The sequence below is a fragment of the Athene noctua genome, chromosome 20 (genome assembly GCF_965140245.1).
Source record: "Athene noctua chromosome 20, bAthNoc1.hap1.1, whole genome shotgun sequence".
Lineage (NCBI taxonomy): Eukaryota > Metazoa > Chordata > Aves > Strigiformes > Strigidae > Athene > Athene noctua.
Genome location: NC_134056.1, coordinates 6042936 through 6068340, shown reverse-complemented (window position 1 = coordinate 6068340; position 25405 = coordinate 6042936). Strand labels below are relative to the sequence as shown.

General features: G+C 58.7%; 1 protein-coding gene across 1 annotated transcript; it reads left to right on the top strand.

Annotated features, from left to right (window-relative positions):
* The first annotated feature begins 1928 nt into the window (after window positions 1-1928).
* On the top strand, window positions 1929-25405 carry NCS1 (neuronal calcium sensor 1). The gene is made up of 8 exons (XM_074923693.1): window positions 1929-2353; window positions 16869-16893; window positions 18689-18827; window positions 19306-19384; window positions 19534-19622; window positions 19924-20001; window positions 20381-20497; window positions 21153-25405. Exons 1-7 carry the CDS (start codon window positions 2290-2292, stop codon window positions 20477-20479), a joined length of 573 nt encoding a protein of 190 aa, XP_074779794.1. The 5' UTR covers window positions 1929-2289; the 3' UTR covers window positions 20480-20497; window positions 21153-25405.

Below are 25405 nucleotides of genomic sequence, written 5' to 3'. Positions count from 1 at the left end.
GTGAGCGCTGCCCGGGCTGCTGAGATCTGCCTTGGAAGAGAGACGCAGGGGGATTTGCAAAGTAAAACTGCTCTCCCTGTGTTGGATTTTCCTCTCTGAGCAAACAACCCAGCTCCTTCCCTGGCGCACTGACCACATTCAGCTGGACAGGATTGTTTTGTGCCCCAGTCACTGTTCAGATTTCAATCCCGTCAGCCCCAGGAGTCTTTCCGGGCTGGGGCTGTGTTCCTCTGGCTGTAGAAATGTCACTGCATCCCAGAAAATGCCACTAGTGTTGTTATTTAAGCAATAATAGGGTTTAAGCTAATAATTAGGAAGAGAAAGTGACTGGCTTGCACAGTTTCCGATTACTTTTCTCCTCTCGTCTGTGTGATCTGAGCTCTCTCTTCAGCGTTCCCCGTGGTGGAGGCAGGGTAGAGTTTTAAATAGAATTAAATCCCTTTAACATCGGTTTTGCATCAGCAGAGCTTGTGCTAAAATGCCTGTGCTGTGCAGGGAAGCCTTGCTCATCCCCCCAAGCCAGGCGTGGGACAGGTTGTGCTCTGCCCGCAGCGGGACCTCCCCTGCTGCAACACCGTTACAGCCCAGGGACAACAGACAGAGGGAAATATTGCGAAAATTGGCGTTTTGCTGATGGGCAGCAAAGGAAGGGGCTGCACTGGCCATTTTACATCAGAATTGAGGGCCAAACTGAAATCTGGTGGGGCTTGTGCCTACGTTGCAGCAGGCCTTTGTCCCTGAAAGCTGTACAAATATTGGCAGCCCCTGGGAGGGATGCTGGAGGGAAGAGTTGAGCCCCCATGTGCTGCAAATCCCCCGTTGCTCAGCGCTGTTCCTCCTGTTTGTCCCCCGGGGTGTGCTGCTGCCTGGTGCCTGAGCTGGGATGTGGTGCTGGTGGTTTTTATACTCTTCTGCCTTAATGAGCTCATTTCTGGAAGGCTGGGTAATAGAGGATTGTGCATTTTAAAAACATCTACCTGGGGAATATCTCTCTGGAGAAGTGTCAGGCAACCTTTTCCTGGTTAAAAAAAAAAAAAAAAAGGCCAGATACCGGTGTCGTATCAGCATCCACTTTGCAAATACCCGGTGTTTTGCGTTGGGCTCCCTGCAGCCTTGCAGACAGGTTTTACTGTATCCAAGTGTGAGATTTTCTTCCCTCCTTGGCTGCTGCTACCACAGAAGTCCAGGCAAGCCTGGGCAGCTCCGGTTGCAACACAGGCAGGAAGAAAACTGTATTTATCGTGTGTGCATCGGTACAGCTAATGAATGTGCGCGCACACACACACACAGAGCTTTTGTAGAGGCATAAAGCCCTGCCTGGTTTTGAGGTGGAGAAGAGCCGAGTGCCGCTGCTTTTAGCACTCGTATGGTTTCCTGCCGGTGCCGCAAACCCGCCGTAGGTTGAATCCGTGGGGTTTTTGAAGGGATTGAACTTGGTTTCTATGTGCATGTTGCGGAGTGGAGGGAGGATCCCGAGGATCCCGGGGTGAGAGGCTGGGACCTGCCTTCAGCCGAGGGCAGCCAGGAGCTGGGAGATGCTTTTCCCTGGGAAGGTGTTGGTGTCCCACCAAGGTCACCCCTGTCTCCCCAGGCCCTGAGCTCAGCTTTGCTCCCGGCTGCGTCTTCCCACGGCCAGTTTCCCTCTGTCCCCACCCTCCGGCTGCCCCCCCGGCTCCACGCAGGACCACGACCCCCGAGTGGCCGTGGCCGGACCCCAGCTGAGCATCCCCCCACCTTTTCCTCCTCCCGCCATTTCACTCCGGGTTTTCCCCGCTGATCCGGGGGGGGGGGGAACATCCCCATGGCGGAGGCCGGTCTGGAATCCCCCTCCCACCGGGGACCCACCACGATTTGGGGCGGCGGGGCCATGCCGAAGCCCTCCCCCCCCGCCCCCCCCATCCCGCAGCGCGGGGCGGGGCGCGTCTCCCTTCCGCGCCTCCGCAGCGCGGCCGCGGCCGCTCCGCGCTTGGCGGCGGAGGGCGGGGAGGGTGCGTGTAACCAGGGACACGCACACACTCACACACACACACGCACTCCCGCACACGCAGAGCCGCCCTGCAGCGCCGCGCCGCTCGCCTCTGCGGCCAAACCCCGGCAACAAAGACACACACACACCCCCCCCTTCCCTTTTCCCGGACCCTCCGCGGGATGTAGCCCGGCCGGGAGCGGCCACCGAGGCACCGCGGGGTCCCCCCCGTGTCCCCCCCCCGTCCCTCCATGCCCCCGCAGTGAGGCCGGGCGGCGGCGGGCGAGCCGGCGCTGGGCGCTGAGCCGGGGCTGCCGGCCACCATGGGCAAATCCAACAGCAAGTTGAAGCCTGAAGTTGTGGAGGAGCTGACCAGGAAAACGTACTGTGAGTAAACGGGGAGGGGGGGCTGCCGGGGCGGCCCCCGGGGGCTGAGGGGGGCGATGGGGCCGTTGCCGGGAGCGGGGCGGGGGGGGGGTGTGTGTTTGCTGCGTTCCGCGGCCACCCCGGAGATGCGGTGCCGGCCCCGGCCTCCTCCTCTTCCTCCTTCTCCTCCTCCTCCTTCCCCCGGCTCGTCCCTGCGTCTGCAGCCGGGAGCGGGGATTTCTGCGGGCATCGGCGCTGCCGGGGCCGGTCCCCAGGGGAGGGCGCAGGCTCGGCGGGGCTTTGTTGCAAGAATTCAGAGATTAGCTTGGGAGGATAAAAAACCCAAAGCACAAGGCAGCAGAGACGAGGAGAGGGGTAGGCAGCCAGAGAAACACGCTGTTTTCTTATCACAACAATCCTCCGTGGCCTGTTCCTAAGCCTCCAGTCACTGTGGGACAAGGGCCGCGTCCTGCCCTCCCGGAGCGATGCGGTTGCCTTTTCCTGACCCCCCCCTGCCCCCGCCCGGAGCATCCTTTCTCCCAGGGCCGCCTGGCCCTGGGGTTTCTGTGCCAGGCCGGTACCCAGGGACTGGCCGTGCTGGTTGCCCTCCCCTCGCTGCCTCCCTGGAGCCAGGCAGCTGCTCCCTGAGCGGCGAGCCAAACCGTCTGGGCGGCTTTCAAAGTTTGGGTGCGTTACTTGGAGGGGGTTCCTTTGTTATTATGCTCTGAAGTGGAGAGAAAAGCCCGACACCAGGGAGTTCAGTATTTTTCTATGACTATCTCAGTATCAGTTTAATAACCTGCTTTTCTAAGTGAGGGGCTTTCCTGTCTGAACCTCCACCGTAATCTTATTAACGTGGTTAGTGCCTGAGCCATCCAGTTTTAGCAAAATCAGTTGGGTTTTTTTCCTGAAGGATGCACAAAGGGAACAAAGGCTTTGGTGGTTCAAGTTTGCTTCCTCGCTCGCAGGTCGGAGATATTCCCCTAACGTGTAGCAGACCTGCGAGCTCTCCCCGCTGTCATTGCTGCAGTCCCACGGCAGCGCTTACCCAAAAAGGCAATAGATTAGGATGCAGCAAGTTCTCCCATATGGAGAAGAGGCAATACTGGTGCATTGCACAACCCTACACGCGGGGTTGCTCTCTCGTCGTGGCACAGCCGGGAGCAGGCAGGTTGCGGGGGGCTTATCTGCATAGCTGAGCCGTGAGCGATGGTAGGAGAGGTTGGGGTACCCCGGCCGGGCTTCCTCGAAGTGGCTGCGGGAAAAGAAATAGTGAGAACGTGGCAGTGCTGGCTGGGCACAGACCCTGGCTGGAGCTGAGCCCTGGGTTTTGGTGTCCTCGCTGCAGCTGTGACCCACGGCGGGTGCAGCCAGGTCTGGTTATTGCCGTGCTGCAATCACCTGCCGTGACCATCCGATCCCTGATGGAGAGGGATCTGGGAAGAACCAGCCCAGTGCAACCTCATCTGTTGGTGATCTCCTCCGTGCCAGGCTTTCTGCACCCCTAGGGTGGCTCCTTTCTGCGTGGGGACGGTGCCAGCCCCAGCGGGGCCGACGGCGGGACGCACAGGCAGCCATGCCCCGTGTCTTACCGGCAGCCGATGCCAAACAAACACAGCACTGGTGAAACCATCGTCTGTGGGCACGGGGATGTCTCTTTTGTTGGATGAGGCCAGCAGAGGGTCATTGCCTTCTGAATCACTTTATTCCAAACTTTCAGTTCCTTTCTCTTGGGTGCCCTCCCCTTTCCACTGCACCCCCTCCAGGAAAGACTCGGGTCCTCTGATCACTCCCTCCTCCATCAGTTCCCAGCCTGCCTGGGGTTTGCCTGCCCACTCCAGGCCTCTTGCTGCCTCTTTTTCAAGGTGCACCAGACCTATGTACCTGTGCAGGTGAGGCAGCAGAGCCCAGGCAGCCATGTCATGGGGCAGCACGTGGCCCTTCGTGTGGCTGGAGCCCGGTGCAGCATCCCAACATGCCCCGGCAGCGTGTGACTGGCGGCGCGATGCCTGTCAGGGAGAGCTCTTGCTAATACCAGGCTCTGTTTGTTGAGCTCTGCTCATTCCACCTCTCGTCTCTGGGATTAATTACTTTTGCTGAGTGTTTCTGCCCCTTTCCTGCAGCGGTTAAGGCGAACGCGCATTCCCTTGTCTGGCGAAGCACTTCACAGGGCCCTCCCAGGCACGTCTGAGAGCCTCTGATTTATCTTCAGACCCTGGGAGATTGGAAAGATATTAATTGCCTTCTGCATTTCGGGGAATCCAGGCAGAGGAGGTGCAGGTAGGAGGGCAGGGTTGCACTGACTACAAGCCCAGCTTGAGCAGGGGATAGTCATACCCGCAAATCCATGGCGAACTCAAGAGTTGCTTGAGGTCTGCTTAGGAAAGATTTTACTCCACAGCACTGTGGTATATTGGCACCTTTTTTCTGGGCTAGTGATGTCCATCCTTCTCAGAGCATCCCCAGGACGTGGTGCCCTTCCCATGTGCTGGCTGCCACGCAGTGGAGCCGGGCGCTGGCCCTGCCTCCTGCATGGTTCTGTTTCTGCTGCTGTTACAGCACATCTGGGCAAAAGTTTCCAGGAGCCTGTAACTGGCAGCTAACAATGGGGACCCTGCTTTTGTCCCTGGGGAGGTTCCCGTGGCTGCGTGAGCCGTGGCTGCGCTGTGTGAAGAGTTTCTCCCACGATGGGATTTCCTTCCATTGCATCATTTTCTGTTTGTGTGATTTCCAGACAAAACAAAGCAAAAAACAAAAAGCCCCTTCTCGTTTCTGCAGGATCAGAGGGATGGGGAGACGTCTCCCTCTTTCCCTGCCCCACGCAGCTTTTCTGCAGATTCACCTCATCCGTGGGACACAGAGGACCTGCAGTGCATGCTGTGTCCCCTCAGTGCTCTGCCAATGCCTGGTGGCTTTTTGTGTCCCCTGGCCACTGTCCCTTGACCCGTCTGGTCTCTTCATTTCCTATTTGTGGCGTTTTTCTGGCCGTGCCTCGGTCACAGCAATCTTGGGGCAAGCAGGCGGTGGGAGCAGCTGGGTGAGGGGCGTGGGGCTGCTCACGTGGAGGCAGGCGTGGGCATGGTGGTCGTGCCGAGGATGCCGCAGGGTTGCCATCAGCAGCCTCCATGAGATGTGAGAATTATTTTACTGTGGGCATTCAGAGCAGGTTGTCCTGGGACCTGCTGGGAACCGGACACGGAAGGGCAGGAGCCTGGAAACCTCGTCTCTTGGCTCCCCTCCCCACTCTGCTCCTGCCTTACAGTGTGTGGGGCCAGATTTTAATGGCACTTGGACACCTAAAGGCGCAGAAGGACATCCGAGGGCTTCTTCGAAGTGCCGGCTGCCCAATTCCTGTTGATTTGGACCCATCACCATGTGCCTTTCAGCATCTCCGGGCACCTGAGTGCCCAGGAATATCTGGCAGTGCCAAGCTCACCCGTCTGCCAGGCACTGGAGCGGCGCTGGCAGGGAGAGCCCGGCTGTGGGGTGAGGGTTTAACCTTCCTCAGAGGCCAGGCTGGTGCCATGTAGGAGCATGTGGGAGAAGCCAACGCTGAGTGATAATAATAATGAATAATAAATTATGTAATTCTTTGTACTTCCATAGAGCCTTTCATCCAAAAGCTCCTAAAGTGCTTTATAATCATTAATTTATTAATCTTCCTGATGCGTCGCTGGGGTAGTTTGGAGATGCAGTTTTGGCTCCTGTGTGTTTTGCCCCAGGAGGTGATAACACCCGAGGCTTGAAGGATCCACCGTGCTCCCTGGATCGCATGGCCCCTCTTTGGCAGGGATTTAAGCCTGGGCTTAACTTGGGCCAGGTGCTTGCAGCTCAGGGCCACAGTGGGATTTGGGATTGTGCTTAAGAGCTTTGTGGGGCCACGGTCAAAGGGTTCTGCTAAGCTGGAGATTTATGAAAGTCCTGGGGTATTGCTGCTCCCCGCAGCTTGCATAAAGTCGTGCAAAGGGTCCGTGTGCAGTTGTGGGCACAGAATATGTGTCGTGGGTGCAAATGATTCGATGTGGACTCCAGGTATAGAAACTGGGAGAGGAAGGCAGTGCCGAGTATCCCTACTTGTAGCAGCACTTCACACACGCCGGCCCAGCCACAGCATTGGCGACCCTTAAAATCATGAAACAGACTTAAAAATATGAGGTTGTTTCAGAAATGCACATTTTAGCTCTTGTTTTTAGACATTTGGGGGGGAGGGATTGGATTTCAGGGCTCACTTTTCATAGCCCATGTCCAGAACTACTAATGCTGTATTTTTCTTGATGCCAGCTGCAATAGCTGTGCAATCCAGCGTGCTTGGAGCCATGTAGGTGCAGGGGCATCGCTGTTGGGACCGGGTGCAAGGTCAGGATGATGGTCCCGGTGCTCCAGAGGCCGCGGCGAGGCTCTGGGGAAAGCGTGGGTGCCGCCGGGAGGGTGCCAGAACGACGCCCGCGGCACTGGGAGGCCCGAGCTGCCGAGTGGGTGCAGGGAGAGGAAGATGCTCTTTTTCCAAGAACCGTGTCCCACCCACTGTGATCTATTTTGTGGATTTTAAACTCACTCTGGCATCATCATTTTCTGCTCTTCTACAATAAGCCGCAAAATTGGCTCTGTTGCTCGACAGTAGTGTATTGAATTAATGGGCATTAATTTAAGAGCAAACTACAAACATATTGATTTGTAGTTACGGGGGCACATCGTGACGGGTTGAATTCTCTGGGAAAGGAAAGAAAATTCTCTGATTGCAGCAGTTTTCAGCCAGGAAAATGGGTTAGTTCCTCGCTGGGGGCACCAGGTTGGGGCTTTGCTCCCCGGTGCTGAGGAATCGTGTCAGTCGAGGCGGTGGGCAGGAGGGGGAACCTCGGGTTTCTCTGCCAGGTTGGTTCGTGTTGAAATCCCTCCTGTTGCTCATGGGGCAGAAAGCAGGGCAAGCTGGCCAGGCAGGGCGGCTGTTATCCCTTGGCAGCAAACGCTGGGTGAAATAAATACCCAAAGTGTGGAGCACCCTGCAGATGTGCTGAGGAGTGGGGAGCGGAATGGTTTCACTGTCCCAGGGTGGCCCTGGGGGAGGGCGATGGGCAGGTCGTGCTGGAGGGATGCCCAGGGGCTGGCTTTTGTTTGGGGCCTGTTTTTATTGCAGCCACGTGTAAGCCAGAGCTGTGGAGGTGGTGGCTGCAGTGCAGGGTCACTGGGAGCTCTGTGGGGACCTTGACATGCTGCCTCTGGAGGGCTGTGGTGGTCTGGAGGCATCTCCAGCCCCTTCCCCAAGGAGACACCCACCTGCTCCCAGCAAATCTCATGACTGGGCATTCCATGTGCACATGGACCTGGGGCTGCATGGGTAGATGCAAGCGAAGCAAGTTTTGAGGTGTCAGAAGCAAGCTTTGAGGTCCCCGGGAGGTGCTGGGGTGGGAATGGGAGGGCATGGCCGGGGGCCCCGAGGGCTCCCTCTGCAGCAGAGCGGAGCAGCCGCCGCTGCCAGCTACTGCTCAGGCATCAGAAGAATCACATTTCATTTATCCCCTGACATGTTAATGGATCTGCTTAACCACTCTTCTGACCTTTGCTGCTGCCGCTATAATTAAGGTTGTGAAACAAGAAGCTCTGAAGACATCAAAGGAAGCGGCTGCTTCAGGGAGGAGCCTGCGGACGCACTTGCTCCGTTATCGGGGTGACATTTGTGGAGTTGATTTGTTCCTCCCTCCCCTCCTTGTCCTCCCAGGTCTTCTAGGGAGGAAAGAGAGCCAGGGTCCATGCCCTGCGCCCCTGCCTGCCCTCCCAAGGGCAGGGGGGGTGTGGGGGTGTTCAGCCCCAGGGTATGGGTGCGTCGCTGCCATCCCCACTGCTCCTGTGGGCTCCCCAGCCTGGTGGTGCTGGCACAGGACATGCTCCCCACACCTGCACGTTGTTCTCCCTTCAAGGCACGTTTTTGGTTTCTATATGGAAGGAGGGCTGCCTGTGCTTTGGCCACCTGTGTTTCTCCAGCATCTCCTGATGGGTGGCCGGGCCCTGTGGAGATACCCTGGGTTACTGTGTTATCCCCTGTGGAGGAGCGGATGCTCCACACCTCCAGCTCCCTCTGCTCCAGCAGCCCTGGGCGCAGCGTGGTCCCTGCATGGTGCGGCCGACACGCTGGAGGGAGGGGACAGCATCCAGAGGGACCTGGACAGGCTGGAGAGGTGGCCCGGGTGAACCTCATGGAGTTCAACAAGTGCAAGGTCCTGCCCATGGGTCGGGGCAATTCCAAGCACAAACACAGGCTGGGTGATGAGTGGATTGAGAGCATCCTTGCAGAGGACTTGGGGGTAGTAGTGGATGGAAAACTGACTGTGAGCCAGCAACGTGCGTTCACAGCCCAGAAAGCCAACTGTGTCCTGGGCTGCATCAGGAGAAGTGTGGGCAGCAGGGCGAGGGAGGGGATTCTCCCTCTCTGCTCCGCTCTCGGGAGACCCCCCTGCAGTGCTCTGGGGGCACCAACATCAGAAGGACATGGACCTGCTCGAGCGGGTCCAGAGGAGGCCACAAAGATGCTTGGGGGGCTGGAGCCCCCCCTGTGAGGACACGCTGAGAGAGTTGGGGGTGTTCAGCTGGAGAAGAGAAGGCTTCGGGGAGACCGAGACTGAAAGGGGCTACAGGAGAAATGAGGAGGGACCCTTTTTTAAGGGGGCTTAGGGATAGGACAAGAGGTAATGGCTTTATACCAAAAGAAGGTAGATTTAGATTAGATGTAAGGAAGAAATTCCTCCCTGTGAGGGTGCTGAGGCCCTGGCACAGGTTGCCCAGAGCAGCTGTGGCTGCCCCCTCCCTGGAAGGGTTCAAGGCCAGGTTGGACGGGGCTTTGGGCAACCCGGGCTAGTGGAAGGTGTCCGTGCCCGGGGCAGGGGGGTGGGTCTGGATGATCTTTAAGGTCCCTTTCAACCCAAACCATTCTATGATTCTATGAGACGGGGAGGGTGGCAGAGGCAGCCCTGCTGCCAGCGAGGCTTTGCCCTGTAGCATCCTTTGACCTTCCCTTGGCTCCAGAGTCCAATGGCTGAGTCAGAGACACTTCCCTTCCCCTGCCAGCGCTGGGTCCGGTGGGGAGTTTCCTCCTCTGCCCAGGGCAAGAATCACTCCATGGGTTGGGGACAGCACCTTGGAGCACCAGGCCATGCTGAAATCCCTGTAGCCAAAGGGAGGATTGAGCAGGGGGTTGGACACAGCTGCCCCCTGCCCAGCCGAGGCAGGGGGACTGCTCCATCCCTGCTCCTGGCAGCACCAGGGATGCTGCATCAGCTCCGGGGCAAGCCAGGATTAAATCCAGCCCAGGATGGACCTGCTGCAGCCACCGACTCCTGCTGTGGATGTGTTTCAGTCTGATTCATTAATTTCCAAACGAAGGCACTGTTCTTTGCCCTTCCTCTGCTGCCTTTGCTGCAAAGAGCGACTGCTGCTTCTTCCCCGAACCCAGTTTCCAAAGCTTAATGTCGGGCCTTTAAATATTTAATAAAGTCTAAAAAGGATTTTAACTGCATATTGGCTTTCCTGTTGGTATCAGCCCCGGGGGAGATGAGAACAGAGCTGCTCATGGACCTGTTTATCCAGTCTGGGAGCAAGACAGACCACTAATGGCAACCGCCAGCCAGAAGAGTGCCAAACGCACATGCAGTTCTCTCCGCATATTACTTTGAATCTCAGCAGTAACAAATGACACCAATAACATTGTCAGGTTTGCGCTCTGAATGTCTCGGAGGCTCCCGGACCCGCTGTGATGCTGGTGATGTCTGTGTCTGATGGGGAGAGAAGCCAAATTGGGCAAGCGCACGGGGAGATGGGCGAGCTGGGATGGGGATGCCCTGCTCCGACAGGTAGGCAGCTCCGGCTCTGTGGGTGAGGCTGCTCCGACATCCCTTTGCGCTGGGATGTTGCAGGGATGGGTGCCCGCACGGAAACACCCCCAGCGTGTGGGTGATGTGGCCGGGATTGGGGCACGGGGCTGAGATGGGGGCACAGTGCTTTGGGTGAGCTGCTGCTGGTCATCTCCGGGAGCAAAAGAAAATGTCACTGTGCAGGCTCTTACTCTGGTTCTTTCCCTGGGGGGTGACCCGGTGCTGCAGCTGGGTTGTGTTTCCCCAAAACGAGTGGGAGCAAACCCCAGCCCCCGGGTGGTCTGTTAGCCCTGGGTTGAGGGCTGAGCCCTGATGGAGGGCAGGAGGACCCTGTGCTCTGTAATGGTTAACTAGGACTCTGGTTATGTAATTAAACCTGAATTTTAACGAGACTTGTGGTCAGGGCCAACCTACCTGAATTTTCAAAGTGCTGATGTGTGCTGTATCTTAAAAGTTGCCATCGTTGAATGGGACCTGGGTGAGCTCTGAGGTGCCCCAAGGTGGGGTGATGGATGGCCTGGGGGGAGGACTGAGCCCCTGGCAGCCTGGGGGGTGTTTTCACCCCTTCCCCCCACCCAGTGCGGCTCCCACAGGCCCTGGGCTCCGTGCTGGGGCTCCGTTCTGGGACCAGGGAGTGTGTTGCTGTGGGAGTCTCGTGACCACGCTCCAGCCTTCCCCAGGGACCAGTGGGTCCTTCCCCCCCCACTCCCTGGCCTGCACAAAGCCACCCAACAGCCCAGGCTGCTGGAGATGGTCCCAGAGAGCCCCGGCGTCCGCAGGTCCTGCCCACAGGGCAGCCTTCCTCTCCCTGCCTGTGCTGCCCCGAGCAGATGCTGCCCGGTGCCAGTTTGGGGGCTGCGTGAAGCCCCCCCCATCAGTACCTCCAACAGCTTGAGCTGCTGCCGTGCTCTTGGCTATGTGTTTTGTAGGGAGGAGGCCTGAAATTGGTAATGAGTGCTCACGTTAGGATGTGGTTACCCCGGGGTAAGGTGCTCTGCAGGGCCAGGGGCTGGCGATGGGTCTGTCTGTGCCGGCGGAGGGGGCCTTGTCAGGTCCGTGTTTGCAGGAGCAAGATCTGAATTCTGCACCAAGTATCCATTTGGACTGCTGCACCAAGCCCTGTGGTCGCTCAGAATGGACCAAGGGCTAATTCTGTGGTGGGTGTTTGTTCAGGCTGTGATGCTGACCCCCAAATCTGGGTGCCAGGGGCAAGGACTGAAATCTGAGCAAGAACATGCACACGCTGCTGGAGCCGCTGGCGCCCGTTCGGCAGGGAGGGAGGGGGAGCCCGTAATTGGTGAATATTAACGTTGTGATGATGTTGAAAGCAGAGTTTGTAACAGATTTATGTTCAGACGATTCTTAAATATGTGTTTCACAGAGGCGAGGGGCGGAGTGTGTTGGGCATAAATTGCAGGGTGTGCGGGGTTCACCCCGGAGCACCGTGGTGTTTTATGCACAAGGGACCGATTAGCTCATGCATGAGCACCCCAGTTATTTCCGCATCAGCACCCAATAAGTTCACGCATGAGCACCCAGTTAATACACAGATGAGCACACAATTAATTTACATATCAGCACCCGGTGAGTTTATGCACGGGTACCCGGTAATTTGCACTGGGTCACGCACCAGTCCATGCATGAGCACCCTGTTAGTTGATGCATGGGCGCCCAATTAATGGGTGTACGTGCTCCCAATCAGTTCATGCCCGAGTGTCCAATTAATTTATGCATGAGCACCTGATCCATTCACACCTGAGTGCCCAATTAGTACACATACAAGTGTGTTATCAACTAATTACACTAATTTACACATGAGTGCCCAATTAGTTCACGCAGGAGTGCCCACTGAATTTACACTTGAGTGCTCAATTAGTCCATGCATGAGCGCCCCGAGAAATTAATGAGTGCCCAAAAAATTTATGCATGAGCACCCAGCTGGTTCGTGCATGAGCGCCCATTTCATTCATGCCTGAGCACCCAGGTAGTTCATGCATGAACACCCAATGAAATCATGCATGAGCGCCCAATTAGTTCACCTAAAAGCACCCAAATAATTTATGCATGAGTGCCCAGTGAGTCCACACATGATCACCTGGTTTATCTTTGCATGAGTGCCCATTTAGCTCAGGCATGGGTGCCCAGCTAGTGCGTGCATGAGTGCCCCATTAATTCATGCCTGAGCACCCACTTTGCACACACGTGGGTGCCCAATTTGCCCTCATCTGTGCTGAGCATCCGCAGCCCCAGACCCGGATGGGAGCCCCAGTATGGGGTGATGTGCTGGGTCCCCCCACCTGGGATGTGTGGGGACCTGTGGGGACCTCAGGAAGGAGCCGCGGCGAGTCCCTGGAGGAGATGAATGCTGCCGGGCAGGTGATGCCGGACCAGTTGCCTGTGGGTTGGCCACGAGCTGGCAGAGCTGGAGAGCCCTGCAGCAGTGAGGGGAGCTGCTTTGTGCCTAGAAATCATTAACCCTGGTTTCCCTGCGGAGGCGGTGATGGCCGTGGGGTCAAGGTGCTGTGGGAGCAGCTGGAGCGAGGGGGGATGTGCGGGGGGCTCAGCAGGGACGGTGCTTGCTGAGCCTTTGGGAGCCCGAGCCCACATGAGCACCGAGCTGTGGCCGACAGGGCCAGGCTGAGCGTGTGTGCTCCTGCTCAGGATCCGGCCCTGCGGCGGGGGCTGAACCCCTGCTCTTGCTCAGACAGGGGAGGGGAGAGCAGCACAAGAAAAGCCTGTGGGGCTGGAGCATCATGTCATCTCTTGCATCCCACCATGTGGCCAGGGGGTCTCCAAACTGTTCTGAATCCGGCCACCTCTCCTGCACTCCTTCCTGCGGTCTGGCGAGCAGCGAGCTCCCCCGTGGGCAGAGCGATGGATGGGGATTCGCAGTCCCCGGTCCCTCCTCTCCTCACTGCCTGGCAAACACAAATTAACGGGCTTGAGCACTGATTAACCAGAGCTGTTTCTTGCTGCAGTGGCAGCTGGGTGGTGGGAAGAGAGGGGGCACGTGAAGGGCGGGTGGTGACAGCGCTGTCAGTCCTGGTGGGGAGTGATGGAAAGGTGGGGGTAGAGTCTTGGGGTTTTTTGGGTACCGGTAGCTGGGAGGAGGGGGCTGGGGGCTGCATGCAGTGCAGCCTCACCACACAGTCTCTGCCCCTCAGTGCTGCGTGAGACGCCTGGCCCAAACCCTCCTCCCAGCTGAGGTGGGAACGGGGATGGACCGACCAGCGCTGTGAAGGGGCAGTCGGGGCCTGTGTCCGTAGCTTGGCCGTGTGGGGCAGCTGCTGTGCAGCTCTGGGCTGCCTGCCCCTGCTGCCTGCTCCTGCCCATGGCGTGAGCCCTGCGCTCGGCGTTTCCCCACGCTTTGCTAAGAGCAGCGGAAACAAAGATGCTGCCAGCACGAGCGGCGTTGTGCATACGGGAGGGCGTCTGCGGCGCCTGGCCGGGGCTCCCAGCTCGGCGATGCCTCTTCCAGCGTTGCGGTTCATAACGAATGCTAACACTCTGCCTTTATTTAGCGCCTTTTATCCCCAAGGATCCCGGGGCACGCTGCATCCGCTAACAAGCTGCTACGTGCGCTATTTATAGGCATCCCCATAGTGGCTGCGGGAACGGTGGTCCCTGGGGAGGGTGGCACAGTGGGAGCACAGCAAGGGAGACAGCCCTGCTCCGGTGGGATGCTCCAGTGGGGCTGCTGGGGGTCACCCCCTTGTCCTTGAGTGCTGGGGGTCAAACCTGCCTGAGGTTCGTACCGCTGCGAATTGATCTGCATCGGCTCAGCATCGCGCCCTAATCAATGCCTGGGGGAGGGAAATGCAGCAGCTGCCGCCGCACAGGTACTTTCTGTGAGCTCGGCAGGGCTGTGCATGCCGGGCAGCTGCAGAGGATGGAGCAGGGGGAGCGGAGGGACAGCCCTGCCCTTGTGTGTGTCCCCTGCTCCCAGCCCTAGCACGACTGGCTCAGCCTAGCCAGGAGAGTGGTGTGTCGCCAAAGCTTCCATGGCCGTGGGTCCCTGCTGAGGGGACAGGCATTAGCATCCCTAGTCAGTGCCACTCGGAACCTCGACACCCGGCGAGGTCGGAGCAGCTGGGAAGTGGCAGCTGTGAAGTCATCGTCTGTCTCGGATCTGTAACTGCAGATACGGGGAGGCAGGTACCCGCTCAGCCCTGGCTTGCCTGGTCGCAGCAATGCTGGGCGTGGGGCCATGGTGCTTCCTGCTCTGGGAACACTCTGCCCCAGAGAGAGGGAGGAGGTGGTGGCAGCGGAGGGATGCACCCAGAGCTGGCTGGTTTTCCAAGGGCTGGGAGATGGGGCCGTGTTCCCACACCCGGGCAAACCCCTCAGCTCCCCCTCGCACCCGGTGCCAGTGTGCTGGAGGAGGGCTGGGCCTTTGTGTGGCCCCGTTCCAGGGATGCACATTAACAAATCCCACCCCGGGAGCCCTGTGCTGGTTTTCAAGCTGGCACCTGAGCGGTCCCCTGGGCCGGAAAAGCGTCTTCCAGGAGCATCACGCGTCCTTCCTGTGGGCATGAGGGGAGCTGGCTCCATCCCTCGCTCCCCACTCCAGCCCAAGCGTGTCATTACCAGCGTTTCTCCTGTACTAAAAAAAGCACAGATTTCTTAATTGTTTCCTGCTGGAGTTGAAAGGCAGCTCCCGGGCCTGAAATAGCACATTGGGGGAAACACAGCCGAAGGAGAGAGAACGGGAGGCAATTTGCCTGGAGGGACTGAGCCGAGCCCTGACCACAGCCCCAGGCTGCTGCCACTGTTGCCCCTTTCGCCTGCCCTGAAGGCTGCCCAAAGTCTTGCTCTTCACCCTCCTCCTCCTCCTCCCACCCACCTCATTGGTGCCTGTGGGCAACTGGGGCTTCAGAGCTGGTGCCTGGGGCATCCCCCCGGGCATCCTCAGGGTGGGGAGTTGTGGCTGATGTCTGGGTGCTTGTGGGGAGTGCGTGCAGGGAAGCCTGTTTCTGTTAGAGACGTCACTCAGCATCTCCCATTTGGAAGGATGCTTCTGTGCAACCCTTTTTTTGGGGATGGGGAATCCTTTGGGACTGGCACGACTGTTGTTTTGGCCTGCCCCAGCTCAGCCGCTGGATGTGGCATGTCCTTCCCAGCTCCCTCCTGCCAGGAGACCTCTGTCCTTTCCCCTGTCTGCTCTTCTCCTGCCAGACAGCCCTGCCAAAACAACTCTCTGGAATCCCTCCTGCAGCATGGTGGAAGCCCTCGGTGTCCTTCAGCCCAGGTGATGAGCATCCCCACGCCTTCCTCTCCTCTCCCGGGGTGCCACCATCCGGACACCCCACATTGTGACGGCGGGTGCTGCTGCCCTCCCCACACGGCTGGTCCCTGCACCCCCGGCACGGCCACTGCAGGGGAGGGTGGAGGAGAGGCTGCCCCATGCTGAGCCCTTCCTTGGGGGGTTTGCAGGCTCCGTCCCTCCAGCGGTCCCCGAGCTGGGGTGGAGGGACCCCCCATATGCACAGGGACAGCCTTGGTGCATCGATTCCTGCCCACAGGGATGCGGGAGCCAGCGCCCGGCCGGCTGCGAGGTCGGGGCCGGCGTGTGCCCCCCCGGCTGCCCCACTGCTGCCGCCTGCCAGCCCTCGCCTTCTGCGGTCTGCACCTTCGGCCAGGCATGTTATAAATCTTTCTGATGGAAAATTGCTTTCTTTTTTTGCCATCCAAGGTAATTGGCATCTGTTGATGTGTCTTGGTTCTCTATTTTTATCAGCCGTTTGCACATTGACACATCTCCACTCCGCCTCATTATCCCAGTGCGTTTCAGACCTATTGCTTTTTTATTATTATTTAGATGTACGATGCAACGGAAATGACTAATGAGGCTGTTATCCCCCCTGTGCCCGCCTGCTGGCACCGGGCTCCCCGCTGGTGTGCCGGCCAGGCACCGCTTCTGCAGCAGGACGCGTGGGGATGGGTGCCAGCCCCCCGCCCCATCAGGCTCCCCGGCATCCCGCATCCAACCGGGGCCTTTCCTCTGCTGAGGACATTTGCGATCTCAGCAGCTGTCCCCGGGCTGAGGATGCTCAGGATTGCTAATGTTCGTTATTTTCTAGCTTGTCACATTTTGGGTTTTTTTCCAGAGCCCGGTAAAGCTCCCCACAGCCTTGGGATGGGTTTGGTGATGTTTGTCTCTGTGGTACCTGGGGGATGCCAGCCCGGGGCTGTGTCCATGCCCACAGTCAGTGTGTCGATGTCAGAGCTGGGCAGGTGCCTTCCCTGAGCCACGTCCAGGCAGATGTTTTGGCAGGAATGTTTCCAGGAATGTTTTGGCTCTGGCCCGACAAGAGGGCAGGGCTGGGTCCTCCCCAGATATGAACCAGCCTTGCCCCTGCATGTATCTTGCAGTGATGGTGCTGCACTCCTCTGGCAAAACGTCTTGGTGGTCTCCCCAGTTTTGGAGCCGGAGGGACTCCAGTGCATCCTCCATCCCCAACCCCATCGGCCCCGTGGGCTGGTGGAGGACTCCCAGGCCGTGCCTCGAAGGCAGCTGCCTTAGTGTGGATAACACGTAACTTGTAGCAGCAGGTGAGCCCTGCAGCATCCCCCCAGGGAAGTCACTTAGTGAAGTGCAAAACACAAGCCATCACAGGGAAAGTGCTAAATTCCTTTTCTTTTCTTTTTCTCTTTTCTCCCATTTTCTCTTGCAGTTACGGAGAAGGAGGTGCAGCAGTGGTGAGTGTCCAGCGCAGTGGTGTGGTGGTGAGCTGCCGGGGCGAGGGGGTGGGAACCAGCAATGCTCTGCAACCCCGCTGGCCATGAAGAGCAAGGGGGTGCAGGAGGGTGCCCCTGTTTTGGGGTGCAGGTGTTAACTCATAGAGGGGAGTCCAGAAAATAGAGAGTTTTTTTCCTTGCACACCTCATGCACCATGCACGGTGGGGTTTGGTCTGGCTGCTCTTGGCCACCCATGTGGGACGGTGCCCGCTCCCTCTCACCTCTCCCCTCCCCATATGGGTGGCCGAGGGGAGCGGGGACACGGGGACTGTCCAGCTGGTGGCCATGGCCTTGGCTGCAGGAGGTTGGTGCCATCCCAGCATTTCCCCATTTGCACTGGGGCCCGCAGAGGCTGGCGGAGGCTGTGGCCATGGTGCCTTGCTGGCAGCACGCTCTTGCCCCATCCCTTCCGCCCCACCAAACACGGTGCCCTAGAAAAGCCACTGTTTCCCTTTCATCTTCCTATCCCACCAGTCAAGGTTTGCTTTCTTTATCTCTTTCTCTCATCCTTCCCCCCTCCCCGATGAGTCATAGCTGCAGCAGCGTGAAAAAGATGTCACCGGCACTTCGGTTTCCCACCTCGCCACCCCCTTCCCCTCCTCCTCCAGCCCTCGGTCCGCTGCAGCGGGTGCCTGACAGATCTGGGCGACGTGTTGCATAACGCTCACGCTCCCTGTGTGGTCCCCGCGTGGTCCCCACATGGTCCCCGTGTGGTCCCTGCACCCACAGAGCCGGCGAGCCTCTTCCCCTGCATCCTCCAAGGTGGCACTTTGCAGCATCCAGGTCCAGCCCAGAGCTGGGCCCAGGGGCTTTTGGGGGTGTTTAAGTACCGGTGGGTTTTGGGAGATGCTCAGGGCTGTGCCACCCCAAGGACACAGTAACCCCACTGTGCCCCCCAGCTCCTCTGAGCAGCTTTCACTTGGGGTTGTGCAAAAAGTGCCCCAGATGCTTTCAGGCCGCCACGCTGTTGGTTTTCCTGGGGCATGGCTGCAGGACACACGTGCCCAGCGGTGGGTTACGGGTTGTCTGTGGGGCTGCTGCCGACCGCCAGCCCCTCCCCTGCAGTGGTGCGGCAGCTCCAGGGGAGCTTTCCCGGCTGCTTCCGTACCGGAGAGCTGGTTGGATGCACCTGATGTATCAGGGCCAAGCTGCAGCGGTGGAGGGGAAGGGGAGCTCCAGCCCTCAGGTGAAGTTTTTCCGTTTGCAGCTTCTTGCTCGGGAGCTGTGTGCATCCAAAGATCTGAGCGAGGGATATAAATCCTCTCCTGCACACCCCATGACGGCTTCAGGGCTGAGCCAGGCATCGCCTGCCCCGGCACCTCTGCCTGCAGCGTGGCTGTGCTGGCAGGAGGTGACGCTGTGTAGAGGGCTTTTTATTTTAGAGGAGGTTTAAAAGATTTTCCCAGGTGCTTCTGGCTGGGCGATGGGTCCCTGTCCCCTCCCAGCTCCTGGACAGTGTTCAGCATGAGCCTGGCTGTGCTCGATTGCCAGTTCTGGGCTCACAGCAGGGTTGGAGTGGTGGGCTCGGTGTCACCGGTGCCACTCGCTGCTTCCCCAGACCCTCCCCCTGCCACCCTCGCTGTTGTGCCCACAGGGACCTCGTCCCACGGGGCTGGGAGCTTTTGGGTGGGTGATGGGAGCGACACGGGGAGCACCCGGGGTCCTGCCTGGCTCCAGCCCAGCTCCCCAGGGCCTGGGGGTCTGTGTTCAGCAGGGACACGCACCCGGTGCCCATCCTCTGCCCTTCCTCCACAGGTACAAGGGCTTTATCAAGGACTGCCCCAGCGGGCAGCTCGATGCTGCCGGCTTTCAGAAGATCTATAAGCAGTTCTTCCCTTTTGGAGACCCAACCAAATTCGCCACCTTTGTTTTCAATGTCTTTGATGAGAATAAAGTAAGTCTGCGAACCAGAGGCACAGTCTGGGGGGGGGTCAGGGCTGGGCCTGTGGTGACGGTGGGACGGGTTCGTTACGCGGCTGCGCGGCGCTGGAGGAGCAAAATATTCCAGCGCTTCCTGGGGCGTGAAATTAAAGCAGCGCAGCTGCAGCCAGCAAGCCCCGGCGCTTATTTTAGTCGATAAGAGTCACACAGGAAAAGGCGATGAAGTGACAAAGCAAGAGAGGAGAAACACGATGTTTTGGTGCCGCTGACAAAAGCCCACCCGTGCGGTGCCCCCCCCGGCACTCCCACCGGGATCTCGCTGTCGGGCTGGGCACTGGCAGCTGGATCACGCTGCTGGAGATAAATGTGCATCACTCCTCCCTCCCCGCTGCCTTTTCGGATGTGTCCCCTACGAGGCATACATGGGCAGGGAGGAGTTTGCATGGCGGGGGGTGGCAGCGGCACCCTCACCCCCTCCTTCCCTCCCCCAGGACGGGAGGATCGAGTTTTCGGAGTTCATCCAGGCGCTGTCGGTCACCTCCCGGGGGACGCTGGATGAGAAGCTGAGGTGTAAGTGCTCCCTGCATGGTGGGCTCAGCCCCGCAGCCCCCGGCACAACGAGGGGGCCGGGGGGGGTGACGTGGAGGTGGCAATGGGGTGCATGTGCAGGGCGGGGGGTGCTGCAATCCCCAGCCCCTCGGTGTTGCTGTGGCTTGCAGGGGCGTTTAAACTGTACGACTTGGACAACGACGGGTACATCACGAGGAACGAGATGCTGGACATTGTGGATGCGATTTATCAGATGGTGGTAAGTGGGGGTGGGGGGGTGGGGGGGTGTTCCTGCTGGGCTGGAGCCCGGCTCTGTGGGCAGGAGGGCTGCAGGGAGGATGCTGAAACACCCCTGATTCCCTTCCTGGGTTCTTGGGGGGGGGGGGGGGGGGGGGTGTTGTGGCCGTCGTGGCTGGGGCAGGGTCCCAGTCCGGCACAAAGCCAGCCCTCTGCGCCATCCTGTGCGGGGAGGGCAGGGGCGAAGCGTGTGTCCTCGCCTGGGGACAATCTCTGGGCAGGGCACAAACGGTGCATGACTGGGTCCCGTCCTGCTGCTGCAGGGAAACACAGTGGAGCTTCCCGAGGAGGAGAACACACCAGAGAAGAGGGTGGATCGGATTTTTGCCATGATGGACAAGGTGAGGCTGCTCAAGTGGTTTTTTTCTCCTGGGGCCAAGGGATTTAGGAGGCGGTTGTGGGCCCTCTTGCTGCTTCTTGGCTCTTGCTGGTGCTTCCTTCCCCTGCCAATACACGGTCTCAGCTGCCGCTGGGCTCGCTCCAGACCCTCCCATCCCTCCGGGATCCCCGTATCCATTTCAAGGTCCCTGAGATGTCCTTGCATCCTCCGTGGCACCCCTCCCTGGCTGCAGGCGAGGGTGGTTTGATGGGGAAACTGGGGCTGCGGCAGTGGGGGGACCTGGGTGGCTGTGCGGGAGGGTGTGGGTTCCCTGGGGTGCTCAGTCCCGGGGTGCTCAGCATCTCCGGGCAAAGCAGTGCTGCCACGGGAGTGTCTTGCAGAACGCAGACGGGAAGCTGACGCTGCAGGAGTTTCAGGAGGGCTCCAAGGCCGACCCCTCCATCGTGCAGGCTCTCTCCCTCTACGACGGGCTCGTATAGTCCCGGGGCCGAGCGGCGGTGAGTGCTCGTGGATGTCAAAGCATGGACATCCACCCCCAGTCCAGCTGGGGGGGATATTACCCCCATACTGATGGGTTTCTCCCTGTCCCACAGAGCACCCCAGGACCGCAGCCCACGAGGGTGCAGTACAAGCTGCCCGGCTGGCAGGCGTTTGCCTGCGGCACAACTCATGCTCTTTCCTGCAGATGCAGCTGCAGAGGAGGCAGGGAGGCAGCTGGCGTGCTTGGGGCATGGGGATACTCTGGAGAGAGATTATATTAAACGTTTTATTTATATTATATCTTATTATATTATGCCCCAGAGCTGGCAGGGTTTGGCAGGGCGGTGTCAGGGACACTGTGGTTCACAGCATCCCAGGGGTGCTAGGCTGAGTACCCTCTGGCCCTTTCCATGCCCCACAGGGCCATGCAGAGATGTCTCTTGGAATGACTTTGGTCATCGCAGTCCAGGCAGCATCCAGCCATGGATGATGGGTTTATTTTTTTAACCTTGCTGGAGTTTTGGGCTATTTCAAAATCTTTATTGTGTTTCTAGCTTTGCCCTTCCAGCTGCAGGGCAAAGCTGCCCTTCCAGCTAGTGTCACACGAGACAGCTGCAGGGTTTTCTGCCCACCCTTCTCACCTGATTTTCCTTCTCCCCCCCACTCCTGCAGATGCCTGGGAGAAGATGTTCTCCGTGCCATCTGACCACCGCCGCGCGAAGCTTGCCTGTCCCTCTTGGCCTTCCTTTCTGTTCTGTGAGCAAAGGATGCCCTCGAAGCGCGAGCTCACTCCCCCTCTCTGCACTCTGAACCAGCCGCTGCCATTTGCCAACTTCTGCTTTTTCAAAAAAAAAAACAAACCGCGACAGACCCCAGTCTGAGCGGCAGCGATCGCCCGAGACTTCAGGGCCGGGGGAACGGGTTGAGCATCTCCAAAGGCAGAGCCCCACCCCGGCCTCCTCGCCCTCTTTGCTCCCTCTTTGCTACGTTTTCAGATGGGACTGCGGATGCGCCGGCGCTGGCATGGTCCTCTCCTGGGAACCAGCCGGCTGGAGATGGATCCCAAAGGTACCGGGGGACCGCGCACCCCGGGGTGCTGCCTGCGCGGGGCGGCTGGGGAGCCGAGGCACCGACAGCGATTGGGAACACAGTCCTGGTGTCACCTGCGATGCCACTGGCAGCCTGGTCCGGCTCACTAGGGATATATATTATTATAATTTTTTTCTTTTTGGTGAGACAGTATTGTGCTTTCTTTTTTTTTTTTTCCTTCAGTGGAAAAAAGTGAGGCTTTTTTTATATGCCTGTCTCGACGATCGATATCCTTATTTATTTGTTGTAAATGTTGCTGCCGTGTTTAGTCTCTTGTGTGTGTGTCCAACCACCTAGGTGATGATATGTAAGGTTTACATGCTCGTACACTATTGCGGGGCACCGGGAGCCTGCAATAACAATGAAGCCAAAAATCTGCCTTTCTCCCTCTCCTCCCACCCCCTGTATCCCAAGCTCCGTGGGCTGGCTGCTGTTTTAAGGGGATGCTGTAGCTTCTCCTCCTCATTCCCCTGTTCCCTGCATTTTTCTGTTCACCTCTGTCTTTGCAAGCTCAGCCAAGGCTCACTCAGCCCAAGCTCCGAGCAGATCGAGCCCACTCCATCTCTCAGTCGGGCAGGGCAAGGAAGCCACCAGGCACCAGAACATCCTTACTTCCTTTTTATTTTCTTTTATTTTCTCACTGCATGAAAAAATACTAATGGAGTTGAGAGTTGGGTTTTGCTTTCAAGTCAATATTCCTTTAATATTTTCTGTTTTGCAAACGGTGAGAAAGTCTGTTGGCACCCCAGGGTGGATTAGCCCATGTGCCAGCGGGGCCAGGGGAGCGGAGAGGATGCCCGCAGGGACGGCTCGCTCCGTCCCCCCATCCCCGCTGGGGCGATGTGGCAGCTCCTGCCTTGGGGGTGCCGGGCTGGGAGACGCGCAGCTCAGGGTGTCTCCTCATTCCCTTGCTCCTCGTTTAGGACGTGACAGGTTTTGCTGTAAGCCAAGAGCCCGGCCCCAAAGTGGAGCCACTTTTGCCCGCCCTGGGGGAGGTGGAGGGCTGGGGAAATGCACCTGGAGACCCCCGAGTGTGGGGCTTGGAAATGGCCCCCCTGGCCACAAGCAGTGTCTGTGTGGCCGCTCCATCACCCGCTGTGGCACTGGGATGTGCCCAAGCAGGGCTCAGCCCCGCCGGGACACGCACCGGGGGACACAGCGGTGTCTCTGCGGGAGGACGAGCGTTGGGCGCATGCTGCCGCAGCTCAGTTTCCATCTGCCTTGGCCCCTGTTCTGGGGAAGGAGAGATTTGTACCTCCTTGGGGGCACAGTGCAAGATGCCCCCAGGACCCCTAATGCCAGCAGGGATGCAACCCCCTCCTGCTCTGGTGCGGTTTGTTCCTGGCCCAGTAGCACCCATGCTGCTCTGCCAGGCTCACCGCTCCATCCCCATTCTGCCCCGCTCTCCACTGGGACACCTGCAGCTCCCGCGGCTGAGCCCGGCCAGTGCCCACAGCCCTTGGCCACGGGGACCGTCCCCATGGCAGCAGGAGGTGACGGCTGGATGTGGAGGACAGTCTCACAGGTGTCTGACGATGCAGGAGACAGGACGGTGCCCCAGCAGGGTCTGAATCGTCCCCCGGTGGCAGGGACAGACTCTCTGGCCAAATGGTGCTGGTCCTTTGCTGCACGGCCCCGCTTCCCAGTTTCAGGGTCAGGCGCTGGTGGCACTTTCTGATGCCCATAAAAAACTGCCCTTCCCCATCCCCAAGGAGACCAACTTCAGGTCCACGTGCAATATTTCTGCCTCTTTTGTGGTTCCTGCCCCTGAGGGTGCCCGTGGTTCATTGTGGGGGGCTCCTGGAGGGTGTCACCTCATTCCCTCCCATGGAAACTCCATTTCCTTGATGCTTTGTGGCCAAAATGCAACTCTCTTGGGTAGATCTTTGCAGTGCCTCCAACTTCTCTAATGCTTGTCTGCCAGACCGGTCCCTTCCCAGTGCCAATCAATGTTCCCAATGAATGTGACGCTGCTGTAATCGCCTCTGCTGATAAATGATGGACCCTGCGACGTTTGACACAATTCCCAGGCAAAGGCAAACATCATTTGCTCTGACACTTCCCCCTGAAAGGCTTTTAATTTTCAGAGGACCTGCCATGGTTTGAGCTCCATCAGTGCTCGCTGACATCTCACCAGGGAGGCAGCCCTGCAGCAGCAGCGGGGTGTGCTGCCCCCGTCACGGGTGGGGCGAGGGACCAGCATCAGCTTGAGAGAGCTTCAGACCCCAGGAATCCCAAAATTCAGTGTCAGGTGCTGCTGTCATCGCCAGCAACCCCCTGCTGCTGCTGCTGGCGGGCTCAGGGGTGGAGCCCCATGCCTCATCCTCCCTTGCCCCTTGTTAGGTATTTGCACACTAAAAAAAAGAAAAAGGAGCGAAAGGAACAAAAGGTTTTGGCCTGTATTTGAGAGCTGTGTGCCAGCTGTGAGGACTCTGTTTGGTGACAACGACATCTTTTCCTGGGCAGAAGCCCCTCCTGTGGGTTCGAGGCTGGCTCTTGTCCTGGGCCCTGGCTCCAGCCCCATGGCAGGTCCCAGCATGGGGTCTGTCCTGCCCTGCTTGGCTATGCTGAGTGTCCCCAAGCAAATCGGTTTGGCCCTGGTATTCCCCCCTGGCTGTGGATTCGGGACCCTGGCTTGGATGCTTGCAGGCTCCTTTTGGGGAGAACTGAGAGCCCCCGACTCCTGAACATCACCAGGATCTGCAGCTTCTTGGTACCGCTGAAAATCAGGCTTGCAGCATCTTGCGCTTGGAAATGTTGGCCTTAACCTCCTCGTGCCTCAAGTTTCCCCATCAGTGAAACGGAATGGGTGAGCCATCCCCTCTCTGGAGAGCGATTCGATGCCTGTGCCCAGGGGAGCACGAGCACTGGGTCCAGCTCACGGCTGCGACCATGAGGGTTTGGCAGGACCCACCGAACATCGGGCACGTGTGGAGCACCGGGAGCAGTGCGTGAACCGCTGGGGCAGAGTTTACATCGGAGAATAATTAATTTCGATCTTCTTTATACACCTGCTCATTATTAAAAGCAAACAGCTGACAAGACCAGATTTGTTTCTGTTTATATTCGGGTTCCTCATGCCTGTGAAATAAAGGTGGCTGCAGCCCTGGCGATGGGAAGGGGATGGAAGTGCAGCCAGGTGGAGGCGAGGGTCGGCCCCGGCGGCTGCGGCGTGTGTGTCCCCCCCACCTCTCATTTGTCCCTGTTGGTGTCGCCCCATTAAAATGCCGTGTCTGTGCTTTCCTTTCTTTTCATTTTTCTGTTCGTGCGTTGACTGTTGCTGCTTTGTAACCGTCTTTCCTTGAGCTCTGGGGCTGGGCTGGGCTGAGCTGTTTCCCTGCGGAGAGTAAGGACGTGGGAGAAGGCTCTGGGGGCAGATTCCACCCCCCCTCTCATCACGGCACAAACCAGGACCCGAGAGAGAGAAAAGCGAAGTGAGTTTTTCCTCCGGAGCATCCCTTTAATTGCTGCGATTTGTAATGAGACCAGGCGGTCCCCGGGAGTGCTCCCCACCAGATTCATGGTGTGGCTGTTTGCTTCTGGGGGACCCCAGCCCCCATTTATGCCAGGTACCAGCTGCATCCTGACTGCGCAGAAGCTGGTGCCTGCCGGGGCCTGCCCCCCGTGCCATCAGGACACTGCATCCCAGTTGGATGGGAGAGGGCTGAGGCTGTGGGACCCCCATCCCAGAGCCACTGCTCCCCCTGAGTGGGCAGGTCTGCCGCCACCTGCGCTAACCTGGAGAATGGAAGGGTCTGGGGGGTCTGGGGCTGAGCCCCCTTGGAGCAGGGCTGGCTTTGAAGCAGGGCTAGGTGTGGCGTGGGGGCAGCTGAAAT

Excerpts from the sequence above, each read along its gene's own strand:
- NCS1 (XM_074923693.1), top strand. The coding sequence starts at position 2,290 with ATGGGCAAATCCAACAGCAAGTTGAAGCCTGAAGTTGTGGAGGAGCTG. Across the intron at positions 2,354-16,868 it reads GCTGACCAGGAAAACGTACT|TTACGGAGAAGGAGGTGCAG; the intron begins GTGAGTAAACGG and ends TTTCTCTTGCAG. Across the intron at positions 19,385-19,533 it reads GCTGGATGAGAAGCTGAGGT|GGGCGTTTAAACTGTACGAC; the intron begins GTAAGTGCTCCC and ends TGTGGCTTGCAG.